Source organism: Psammomys obesus, unplaced genomic scaffold, assembly GCF_907164565.1.
Source record: "Psammomys obesus unplaced genomic scaffold, mPsaObe1.curated_primary_1811, whole genome shotgun sequence".
Classification (NCBI taxonomy): domain Eukaryota; kingdom Metazoa; phylum Chordata; class Mammalia; order Rodentia; family Muridae; genus Psammomys; species Psammomys obesus.
In genome coordinates, this window is record NW_026596073.1 from 12284967 (window position 1) to 12297553 (window position 12587).

General features: G+C 40.4%; 1 protein-coding gene across 2 annotated transcripts in view; it reads left to right on the forward strand.

The window, feature by feature from the left end:
- The window catches only part of Mdm1 (Mdm1 nuclear protein), a 29883-nt gene that overhangs the window by 4805 nt on the left and 12491 nt on the right, over nucleotides 1-12587 (forward strand). For both annotated transcript variants that reach the window (XM_055626218.1, XM_055626217.1), the window contains exons 4-12: nucleotides 802-936; nucleotides 3022-3180; nucleotides 4284-4375; nucleotides 4454-4553; nucleotides 9524-9553; nucleotides 9884-10059; nucleotides 10987-11292; nucleotides 12228-12337; nucleotides 12425-12519. In XM_055626218.1, coding sequence (XP_055482193.1) covers nucleotides 802-936; nucleotides 3022-3180; nucleotides 4284-4375; nucleotides 4454-4553; nucleotides 9524-9553; nucleotides 9884-10059; nucleotides 10987-11292; nucleotides 12228-12337; nucleotides 12425-12519 — 1203 coding nt within the window. The remainder of the gene's footprint in view (nucleotides 1-801; nucleotides 937-3021; nucleotides 3181-4283; nucleotides 4376-4453; nucleotides 4554-9523; nucleotides 9554-9883; nucleotides 10060-10986; nucleotides 11293-12227; nucleotides 12338-12424; nucleotides 12520-12587) is intronic.

Sequence of the window (12587 nt, forward strand, 5' to 3'; positions counted from 1 at the left end):
TTTTATTCATCAGAGACTAGCAGCCAAGCCCTGAGGAAGAGGTCAAGCCCAGACAGAAAGGCAGTAGGCCGTTTCTCTGGCTGCTGTGCCCAGAGGACTTTACCTATCCTCATTTCACTTTCTCATTGTGTAAGAAAACAAACAATCTCAGTTGACAACAGGAAAAGGGAAGAGAGTCCTGGCTGGGTCTCAAAGACCTTGCACATTCTGTCCTCTTAGGTCATAGCTGGCCTGCAGCAGGTCCCCGCAAGCACATAAGCAGAGGCTGTAGGGCTGTGTGTGGGAATCTGACCGGTTCCCACATTTCATTCTCCAGGCTGTTGCTCTTTTCCTAGTGTACTTCAACCATTGACTGGAACCCTGCAGCCATTTAGGAGTGCTGAAGGAGCATCTCTGACTTGTTGAGAAAGCCAGGGGATGTAGGGAACCATGGAAGGTGATGTGTGAGCTTGTTTGGCAGAGGGAAGGGTGACCACAGAAGTGTGTGGGTAGGGCAGAGGGCTATGGTTTATTTTTTGATAGTAGTTTTGTTATGAATGATGGTAGGAAGGAACTGAGCAATACATAATAGTTCCTTGACACTATTATTAAGAAAGGAATTTAAAATTTTGACCGTTTAAAAGTAATTATTTAGAAGTTAAAAGTTTGCCATACTACTGTATGCATATAGTTAACAACACTGTAAGGCACACTTAAAACTTAAAGGGATAAATTTCATGTTGCATGCTTTACAATTTAGACTTAAGCAGAGTTTGTGTAGCAGATTTTGATAGCTTTGAGTGGTTTTTTTTCCCCCAACAGTTGGATAGGCATCTTCGCAAGAAGGCTGGATTGACTGTGGATCCCTCGCATAATGCCTTGAGAAATTCTGAATATCAGAGGCAGTTTGTCTGGAAGACCTGTAGAGAAACTGCTCCAGTGTTTGCAGCCAATCAGGTAGTTTAACAGATGTGATGTGTTTCTGGGTGTACTGGTTTAGTAACGCAGATTTATGTGGACGGAGAGCTGACCTAGGCCTGGAAGACAGAACAAGAGTTTTGCGAGATTCTCACTCTCTCTCATGATTTATAGTGGTAACCTTATACTGTCCTGTGCTGTTGACAGTCACTGTTGCCAGGTCCACTAAGTGAGAGGTAGGACAGTGAAAACGTGGGGGAGTGGTAAGTGTTCACACGCCAAAAGGCCTCTTTAGTTTATTTTTAATCGTTAAATTGGTTCTATTTTAAACTGTTTATTTGACTAATGTTTTGGCATGATGTATATATATTTTTAAGAAAGACAATTGCTTTGGATGTTTACATACTGAAAGTAGCACCAGATGTAATTGTTCCCTTGAATCAGTTCAAAAGGCACAAAGGACTAATTTTTGACATTATATTCTTGTGCAATTTTAATATTTTATTACCTTGCTAATAAATACTCTGCTAAAGGCTGCTATTGTCTGGAGAGCGTTTAGACTCTAAATACTTTATGTTCTTGACTATACTTTCAGCTCCATGTTTAATAACTCCAGAAACTTGCGACAGCTTCATCTTTTTCCTGATCTTAGTATTTTTTAATAAGTCTACACGTACCTTTACATGCTGTGAAATCATTCTGCCTGTTCTTGAGTATCATTTATACTCTGAAATCTAAGGATGACTAGATACAGCGGGGCAGTAACATCTGTGCTCTCCCACCGACACACTCACTAAGGGTCATGTACCTTGTGGCAGCTTTGTTTACTTATTATCAAAATGCGTTTCAGGATCACGTGAGCTATAGCACAAAGTGATGTGTTCTCTTTCTGTGACCTACTAATTGGGGTCAGTGCCTTTTCTGCTTGCTTGCAGGCATTCTCAGGTAGTAAGTCCTCCTAAAAGTATTTGTGCCTTGAAAATTGTGTTTCATCATTTATTGTATGGCATTTGACCTATAAGCTAGGGCTGATTCAGTCAAACCCTGCTTGACAAATTTTACATGCCAAAGCATTTTTCAGAAAAATTTTTTTCGTAGGATCAGAAGCATAATGAAAACAACAACAACAAACTACTAGCAGTGTCTTTACCAGCAAGCCTATTGCTTTCATTAGTGAGGCTTTCAAAGGGCTTCTTTGGGAAGCAAATGCTCTTTGAAAGTTCAAAGCACATTGGCTTTGAGGTCTGTGGAGGAGCTCACTGGTAAGCTGTCAGCTCTCCTCTAAGGAGCCATCTGCTTTCGATCAGGTACCTTTTCTTGTAAGGTTGTCACATTAATGTTTAAAGGAGTTGGAATCGTTTTGGCTGGAAAGCCCTTGAGCTTGTGCTGTACTGAGAGGATGAACTGTTTGGATCGGGTCTGCACAACTGTGCTAGTCAGTGGTGCGAAGCAGGGCTAATGTATGGCTTACCCAGCACCCTCTCCTCCATGGGATTTAATTGTCAGTGGTAGTGTACCAGCATGTGGAAACCATATTGAATATTATGGGTGAAAGAAAGTATTTAAAAGAGAAATATAGTAATTCCTGGATGTCCTCTCTTGCCTTAATGAAAATGCTAAACAAGCAAGCAAGAGGCAAGAAAAACAAACAAACCCCAACCAGATTGAACATATCAGGCATCATCTTACATTCTTTCAGAAAAAGGGAAATTCTGACAAGGAAAAATGTAATTGTGGAGCCGACAAAATACTTTAATAAAACTAATGTCAGTTCATATTGTGAAAATGCTTATTTCATTTATTTTATTACTAAACTGGTGGGAGGAAGTGGGGGAACTTTGCATAGGGAAAATCAGGTAAGGGGCATGGTCTATTATTTTTGCTTAAGTGACATTTTGATCATAATTGGACTCTTCAAAACATAGTAACAAGTATAGAAATTTGAACTTTGACTACTAATGACACACATGAAATCGCAGTAATACACAATTTTGCCTTTTTGTATACTATAATTCAACTTTTTATGAGTTTTTAAAAACAAACACCTAAGGTTCTGTATCACTTAATAACCAGCCAAAAACTCAACTGAACTTTTTTTTGTTGTTGTTGTTTGTTTGTCTTAAGGCTTTCCGTAATAAAAGCCAAGTTATTCCACAAGTTAGGGGCAATACTGTCATCCCCGAAACTGAATACAAGCGAAATTTCAAGGGCTTATCTCCCTCGAAGGAACTAAAGCTAAGAGAGCACAGCGGCCGTCTTGAGACGCCAGCTCCAGAGAAGAAGGTATCCTCCAGCTTCCAACCTCTTGCAGACGGTTTCAGACTTTGCATATTTTCTTTTGTTACCTCCTGAAGCTCCCTGAATTCATTGCTAGCATTAGCTCATTTGTTCGCTAAATGCCAGGTGCTCATTGACTACTTACGTGAGCCAGGTCCTCTGCAGGGCCTGAGGGTACAGGGTGCAGACATGGCAGGGCTCAGCAGTGCTTAAGACTGCTGGGAGACAGACACATGAAGTTAGTACTCCTTGGCCATGCTTAGCAATGCAGCAGCTAAGTCTCCCCTGTCTAACGTCAAATGACTGGCCTTGCAGTAACATCCGCTGTAGGACAGCAGGAATGATAGAAACGTTATCTTAAAGTAGTAGCCGTGAAGCATACCACACATTTACCTTAAGGCAGAATTTTTATGCTAAATTTTTATGCTAAATTATAGTATAATTCATATAATTTACTGCCCTGGATATAAACACTTGCATTTGTGTGTGAATTTGCAGATAGTCTAAGTTATGACATTAGGCTAGAATCATTGGAGATTATAGGAAAATGAAATAGTCTCCTGTAGTAAGTTACCTGGAACTTCGTGGCCTTTTAAAATACGAAGTATATGACTAAAAGTAAGATTATACACCTGTGTGCGTGTGTTCGAACACATCCTCACAGCCATGCCCATGCACACATACACGTATGTGCTTGTGTGTACACATGTACATGTGCATGCACACACACATGCATGGGTGTGCACACAGCACACACACACACTTGCTTTTGACCTATAATCTTGGGGTGGAACATTGTGATAACTTAATTAGCGAAACTTTAACTGTAACACTTGGACATAAACATAAGGACTAAATCAAAACCTAGTGTGGTTATTTTTTTAATATTTAGGTGGCATTTGTTAATTTCTTAAAAAAAACATAAGGATCTAAACTTGGTTTCAAAACTTGTTGATTTTTTTTTTTGTTTTTTCTTTAGTAGCTAAAACATCTAAAAGAAAAAATATAATAGAATCTCCAGACCTACCTTTCTAACATCTGTGTTTTTATTTTAATATATGACATCTGTAAGCATTAAAGCTTAAATTATTTCCATTTCAAATAATAAGGCAGACGAGGCTTTAGAATTAGAAGTAGAGATGGCATCGGAAGACTCAGACCAGCCTCAAAAGCCTGTTCCCTGGAGACACCAAAGGCTTGGGTATGTATCTTATCAGGATATGCTCATTTTTGGGTGGTCACCACGCGAGAATACTTACTTCTATTCTGTCTCTTGTAGAAAGGTGAATTCTGAATATAGAGCAAAGTTTCTGAGCCCAGCCCAGTATTACTATAAAGCTGGAGCTTGGATGCGTGTGAAAGAGAACATGCCAAACCAGGTGAGTCTGTGATTTTACATTTTCTTCCAGCCTATCCAAAAATTCCACAGTGAGTTTCATTACAACTTAGAAATGGATGATACAATAATAGCACTCCAAATCCCACCATCTTACGATTGAATGTAGTAGCTGTCAGCTTAGCAACATGTTCACAGTTTTTATACCAATGACCTCTTTAGAGATTGACATTTATTATTAAAGTAATTTTTTAAAGCCATCAAGTATCTGATAGTTCTAATGAGTTTAGTTTACAGGACTGTAGCTTTATTGATTTGGTTCTCATGACATCCATAGCTTCTGTCTTTGAACTGAAGGTCAATCGATAAAGTGTGCTAATAAGGCTGCTGACAGTTTCCACCATTGCAGTATGTAGGAAAAGGGTGAGTGCAGGTAGACTGAGTTCATTCAGGATCATGTTCTACTTTCGGGGTGCCCAGGCATAGGGGGCAAAACGGGTACCTAAAGATGGGCAAGAGGAAAGGGCAGTTATGTCCTAGTGCTGAGAAGTGGGACTTCTAGTCAAAGGATAAATGGTGGGACATTTAGATTATTATATAATTAGTATCTTAAAACTGTATCCTGACAGTTTTCAACCTTTCCCACATGCAGAAGCTAAATTAAAACATTTTTTTGGGGGGGGGGTGTTGGATTGTATAATAATAGACATTCTTTTCCGTTCGTTTTTTTCAAAGACAGGATTGGGCCTGTTTGAGCTGCTGGTTTCTTGAGCTGATCTCTCCCAGACAAATGTCCTGACACTCCTACCCCAGCATTCTATTTCTGGAAGCTTTTGGATTTTTTTTTTTTTTTTTCCTATTGCAGCTACTTTCAGTACTGTCTACCTGGATCTAACTCAGGCTACATGGGACAGGAACAGCTCCCATTACATCTGGACCATTTGTCTATTCAGTCTGGTTAAATCAAATGAAAAATATGAGCATCAAAAGCAGTGATGATAGGGAAAGGACTGAATTCCCTAAGTTCTTGGACAGTTTCTTACTATTCTAGGTCTTGGCAAAGAGAGTGTATTTGGGGACTTGGACAGGGTAGGAGAAAACTGGGGAACACTGAACAGTGCCGCTGATGACAGCCAGTGGGCAGGGCTTGAGGTCATGAGAAAGTTGTTTTGGAAAGATTCTGAGCTAGTGTATGACTCGTTTAAGGTGAGTTGGTATTTAAGCATCAGCTCTAAACATTTCATTGGTTTAGAGGACTGTAGGGATGCTGAAGTCAGATGAGATTCTGCATATTGCCTCAATGGAGGAGAGTGCTGTGTTGCCTGATTTCTCAGTTTTCCCTTATATGCTATCTTGATGCCGTAACCTTTTGTGAGTTGTGTTCATTGCTACTGGAAAGTGAAGTTTGCATCAACCTTTTATGAAAAGTAAAACCTAGACTGGCAATAGAAAAGAAGAATAACTCTTTAATATTAACCAAGGTATAGACATTTAATATGGGACATATTTTGTCAAAATACTAGATTTTTCCCCCTGGACCATTATTTGTGATATGTGGTTGATAACAAGGTGTCTGAGCATCATTCCCCCCCCCCCAGCATTTTTTTATTGTTGTGTATGTTGTGTATGCATTATGCACACATGGCTGGGCACCTAGAGGCCAGAGGTTGGTGTCCCTCACTACCTTTTTTGTGACAGCATCTCTCACTGACCTCAAAGCTCACTGATGGCTTAGATTGGCCAGCCATTGAGATCCCCGGTTCCTCCTCCTTTACCTTCTAGTGCTGGAACTAGACTGGGATAAGTGGGCAAGCGCTTCACCCACAGAGCCATCTCTCCAGCCCATCCTCCTAATAGTAGCTCAGCTGTTGGCTCATGGTCAGATACTGACTTCACTTCCTGTTCAGCTGTCTAGATGCTGCGCTTTTGGGATCTATTTTTAGCGATAACTATTGGGTATTCTCTCCGAAGTCCCACATACTTACTCACTTGGTGTCTGTGTAGTCGGCCTTGAGCGTGGATGCGTATTCCACATCTGTCCATTACTGCAGCACTGCTCTATAACATTCTTAAACGATTTCCTTCAATAACCGAATCTGTTGTAAATTAATTCACTCTTAAATTAATTTTTGTTTTTTGTAAAAGGGTCTGGCATTAGCTTCATAGCAATCCTCCTGCCTTAGCCTCTCCCATGTAGGTATTACAGGCATGTGTCATGATGGCTAGTTGGCATGTATATCTTTTTGGCTTGGTTGTTGTTGTGACTAGAGGACAATTAGGACTTTGATTCTAGATGAAGAGCCACATTTGAGAGACATCCTGTAATCTGACAGACGTTGTGAGAACCAGGTATAGAATTACTTCTCATTTGGGGGTCATGAGTTTTGAGAAAAAAAATTTTTTTCCCTTCAGTTTTCTGAATTTGATTTTTCTGCATGTAAATTTTAAATGATTTAGTTCAAATTGGGAAAAATAATTCAGTAATGAAAACATTCAACTTTCAGTGTTTAGATTGTGTGTGTGCCTGTACCTGTGGAGGCCAGAAGAGGGCGTTGTATTTGTATCTCTAGGAACTGGAGTTATAGTAGTTGTGGCCACTTAATGTGGGTGCTGGGACCCAAACTCTTGTACTGTATAAGAGCAGCAAATGCTTTTAGCCTCTGAGCCGTCTCATATATATATATATATATCCTGCCGTTGGGTGGCATTACTGTGTGGGTAGTTTAGTTGGGAATACTTTATTCCCATCCTTTGTAGTGACCTTCAGTCATTGGTCTTAGGGGCTATTTCTGGAGTCCACACTCAATTTTCCCCTCTTGCCCATAGAATACCTTACTTTGAGAGATGTCAGCCTTCTTCAGTTTCATCTTAGAATAGGATTATACACATTTAAATGTAAAACTGAAATGTTAGCACTGACATTCTTTAGGAAGGATGGCTGATAAGGAACTGTGAAAGCATTGGGTTTTATATCTCATTAATAAATAGAACTGAATAGTTATACTGAATGTCTAAAGTGTCTGTTCCTCATCCTTTCTAAGTAATTGGTATCAAGTGGATCACTGTATACAGAGGGCTCTTCACCATTCTCTTATTCATTAAGCAATGTGGATAATACTCCCATGTGAACAGGACGTGGCCTCCTTGACTGTTTATTTCCACTGCTCAGCACTCAAGGTCTCATTTGTTGAGTAGGGCACAGATTGTGCCAGTGCTAGGATGGTACAGGTTGGCTTCCTTTGCCATTGTAAGCCCGTTGAGTATGAGTGTTTTGAAGCTCTGGTTGTCGTTTCTCTCTGCTGCTCAGTCTGTACTCTAGACAGGTATAGAATCAGTGTTTGAGTGCTGATTGCCCCTCGCTGCTGCAGGGTGGTAGGTTCGTGGAGAGAACACAGAGGAAGTGATTCTAAGGCTTGCAGCTTTATGTAGGTGATGAACCGTTTGTTACACCAGCCGACCAGGTCTCCTAGCCATGCAGAGTGCCCCCCCCAGTCACTCAGCACATCGACACCAAATGTCTTGGTTCTGCTGTTTCTGCAAAAACTGCTGCTGCTTTTCTTTGAAGTATATTGAGTTTATAGCACTGATGAGTGCACATAGCTCATGTTGGCAGTGAAGAAAGTAGGATATCAGATTATTCCTTGGGATATTTTCAAGTGTTGGGTAAAGCTGTCTGCTGGAGTTGTATGGCTTCTCATGCTAGAGTAGGTGCTCTCTCTGTGATGGCTATTTCCCTAGAAGTGTAATGCTCTCCCTCCCTTCGTGTTAACAGTGGCCTTGTTAGGAGTTCTGGATCGGTTCCCTAGTTGCTTTTGCATCGCAGGTTTCCTTGTCTGCTTTTCTTTTTTGGCTTCAAGGGAAGAGTGCAGTTCTAGTGCACAGCATTCTGATAGGGGAGGAGTCTTGCCTATATGGTAGAAAAAGACAAGGAGTTGAAGGCTGGAGAGATGACTCAGCAGGTGAAGTGCCTGCTGCCAGCCCTGACAACCTGAGTCCCACATGGTACACGCATGCACGCAGGCATGCACACGCACGCATACGCATGCATATGCACGCATACGCGCACGCACACACACACACACACACACACGCACTATTACAACCACTACTAAAGGATGAGGTAGTGACTATAAAGCATAAAACATCTCTTATTGTGAAGGGTAAAAGATGAAACGATTAACAATTATACCTAAAATAAATTGTCAAGGGATAAAAGATTTTACAAAACTGTGGGAACCCTCTGTTTTTAAAAATACAGAATTGTTAGTATCAATAAAAGTTGCTAAGAATAATAAGCAAAATATTTTAAAGCAGAATGTTCACAGTTCTGTTTTTTGTTGTGTTTTTTTTATTGTATATTTATATTTAGAGCAGCCAGCAGGTGGCAGTGTGGTGTGAAATAAAAGTGTTTCAAATGGTAGTTAGGTTCCTTTTCATATGAAAGTATATTTGCAAATTAGAGAATACAAAATATTATATAGTTTATCATAATTTTTAAAAAGCTTGTTGAACATCTCACCATTATTTTGGTAGGGATTTCTTTTCAGTTATTTAGTAGTTGTTGGTTTGTTTTTGAAGTTGAGGATGTGCTGATTGTGGGGGAACCTGCAGGTTTTGGAGAGGGAATCTCACAACTGTCACTGGGATTTCTGTAATAGGAACAGCTGGGAAATTAAGCCAGACTGGGAGTTACTGGCACGTGACCACTCTTCCAGAGATGGGGAGCTAGTATTGCCAATCAATCACCTATCACTGGCACCGTCACAGTCAGAGATGGGGAACTGGGGATAACAATCAATCACCCATCACCAACACCATTACAATCAAGCAAGAACATGCCTGATCCTTGAACACACTATTAAGATACCTTGGTTAGTGAGTTAAATATTACTAAGAATACAAGAAATATTGATTGACAAATTGGTAATAAGATACAGCATCTCATTGATTCCCATTAGTAGTCATTTATGGCATTAACCTGTCATTAAGTGTGTCTCTGTATTCCTCCCCTAGGATTCTCTAAGTGCCATGTGGTATGCAGAGGTTGGTTGCTTTTGAGTTCTTAAACACTATAGTAATGCATAGAATACTTGTGTGATTTCAGTTGAAGTAAAAAAGAATGTGTCAATATTTTTCTTAGCTACTATAAATGTCTCCTTGCCTGCTAGTCCAAAATAAAATAACTGCATTGTGCTTTGCCTAATTGTTTTAATTTCTGCTTAAATGTATAGTCTGGTGAGTGTATGTGGCTGTTGTTTTTGCCTGCCTTCCTCATTGGACTGGCTGTAGGCATGCACAGGCTTTGTTATGTTCACGTTGATATTTGTAGAGAGCACTGACAGTGGTGGGTGACTTCTGAACTCTTTACTGTAGGTTAAGGAACTCCGAGAAAAGGCTGAGTCTTACAGGAAGCGAGTTCAGGGAACACATTTTTCTCGGGACCATCTGAACCAGATTCTGTCCGATAGCAACAGCTGTTGGGATGCCTCCTCAACCACAAGCTCAGAAGGAACCATTAGCGGCAACATCCAAGCATTAGATCTTGCTGGGTAAGGTGTTGTTTGTGGATGGTGAGAAGAGTGAGTTGTAGCTTATGTTCATCACAGAATGACATAGGGAAAGTGACCCGACTTCTCATAATCTGCCTTCTAGTCAGATGGGTCTCTTTATTTCATTATTTAAAACTTACTCTCTATGACAAATGCAGCCCTGTTGTACTTGCTCTGTGTGTTTCTGTATGAATAATAAATAATTCTGGATGGCTTATATTTTACAATATTCTTTGTAACAACCATAGAGCTAGAATGGCTATAGGGTAGATGTAAAAGGACTTTAAGAAGTTGAAAAAGAAACAACCACAAAAACATACAAGAATAGAAGCTAGTAGTGTATATCCGTTATCATTCAGGAATGAATTTTTGTGGCTAATATGGAACTGGACCTCTAGTTGTAGAGAATTCTCTGCTGTTTTAAATTTTAAAGCAAACACAATTTACCTGTTTGTGAGAGAAGTTGCCCATTGATTTGTAGCAACTAAAATAGCACTGTTATACCAAACTCATCTAGAAATTCTATTATGTGACCTTGCTTTAAAAGTTCACAAAATACTCTTCAATAATATTTTGGAAAGATGAATCTAAAATATAAAAATTTGAATGTGCATACTTGCTCACATGTATAATTGAATTGTGCATGAATATGAATTTAGTGACAACAAATTAGCCTATTTGGGGTTGGTGAAGTGCAAGCATGTGTGTGTGAAAGTAGGTAAGTGTGTTGCTTTTTGGAGGTGTTTTTTGTTTGTTTGTTTGTTTGTAACCCAGGCATAGCTCTCGTATATTGTGGTCCCTCAATAACTTAAGGACCTTGACAAGGTGTCAAGGCCATCAGTGTGGAAACAAGTGGAAAAGTGATGAACTTACTAAAGCACTAGAACACCCAAACAGATTTACAATGAAACTTTTTTTGATATGCAGAGATCTTCCAAGCCACAAGACTCCCCAGAAACATCCTCCTACCAAACGAGAAGAAAAGGAAGTTGCCTCAGGAGATCACCTCCCAAAAAATAGTACCAGGAAACTGGACCTGCCAGAGGCCGCCACCATGCCGGTCAGGAGGAACCTGGCTTGGGGTGCTGACAGCACCAAGGAAGACACCCAGCAGCAGCCCAGATGGGAGGAGGATAGGGAGGAGAGAAGGGGAAAGGACAAGCAGACCTGTGTGCGAGAGCTAGAGACACTGGACACACAGGAGAGGTCTAAGGCAGACGGAATGAAGGAAGGGTGAGATTAAATTCTTCAGCATATACAATGTTCTTGGGCATGACAAAAGTGCATCTACCATGTCACTAGGTGTGGGGGTTACACTGGCAATTTATGACTGGTAAAGAACTGGGTTGTACTTTAATGTGGCGAGGTAGGTGCTGTCGCATGCCATGTGCTAAGATTTATTCACATGTTTCGTCAGTCTCATCACCACTGATTGCTGGGGGAGCACCGTGCTCTTTGAGGAGGAATTAGATTGTTCTCACATATGTGGTAAGGATCCGCCAGATTTGTAATGTATCTGGAAGGATGACTTCATGGGGAAAACTGGTATTCATTAATATCAATTAATGATATTAATTGATATTCAATTATTCAATGGTTCTGTCAGGAAGAAAGGCTGCTGTTTGGTAATAGTTTTAAAATGGTTTCTGAAAATAGCTAATGATGCTGGTTCTATGTGCAGGCAGCTACAGGGGCATGGTTGTTTGCTGCTGCCGCTGGTGTATTTTGTCTGCAGCCAAGCCCTTCATTTGTTCATGGGTGTTGTAGCGAATGTGGAAGTTGGGTGCTGACTAAATGGAAGACTTCTTAGTTACGGATTGCTGACTTAAAGTGAGCTTCCTTCTCTTCCCTCCTTTCTAGACCTAGTTCCTCTTAACTACATACAGATTAGGCATTTTAAAAAGATTGTTTTTAAGTAGGGACTTCCTGCATAGCCAAGGCTGGCTTGGAACTCAGGATTCTCCTGTGTCTCCTTCCTATAAACACTAGGGTTATAGGCAGCTGTTACAGGCTCCCTGCATATGAATCTGATTTGTTTTTCAAAAACAAAGTAGACTCTTAGTTTATGCTTTATTACTATGCTAAATAGTGGTGATGTTGAGGTTTGATATATATATATTTTTTTTTTCTGGAAGAAAGGCTTCTTAATAGATTGTATTACTCTTTAGGTTGGAGTCATTTTCTCTTTCCTCAGGGAAGGGAGGCAGGCTTCCTACTCCACAGCTGAGAGAACTCGGTATCCAGCGGACTCACCATGATCTCACGACTCCAGCTGTTGGTAAGAGTCACATTCTGCAGCCTATAGTCTGCCCTTCTAGAATGTAGCTTGGTATGATTGACACGTGGTTTCCATGGGATTTTCAAGGTGGGGCCGTCTTAGTGTCTCCGAGTAAAGCGAAGCTTTCATCCCCCGAGCAGAGGAAGAGAGCGCCCTCTCCAGATGGCTTAGAAACTCTAAAGGTACATATTTGCATTTCGGAGGAAAATTTCTCTTCTTGGGTTCAAATAGTCTCATGTAATAAATGAAT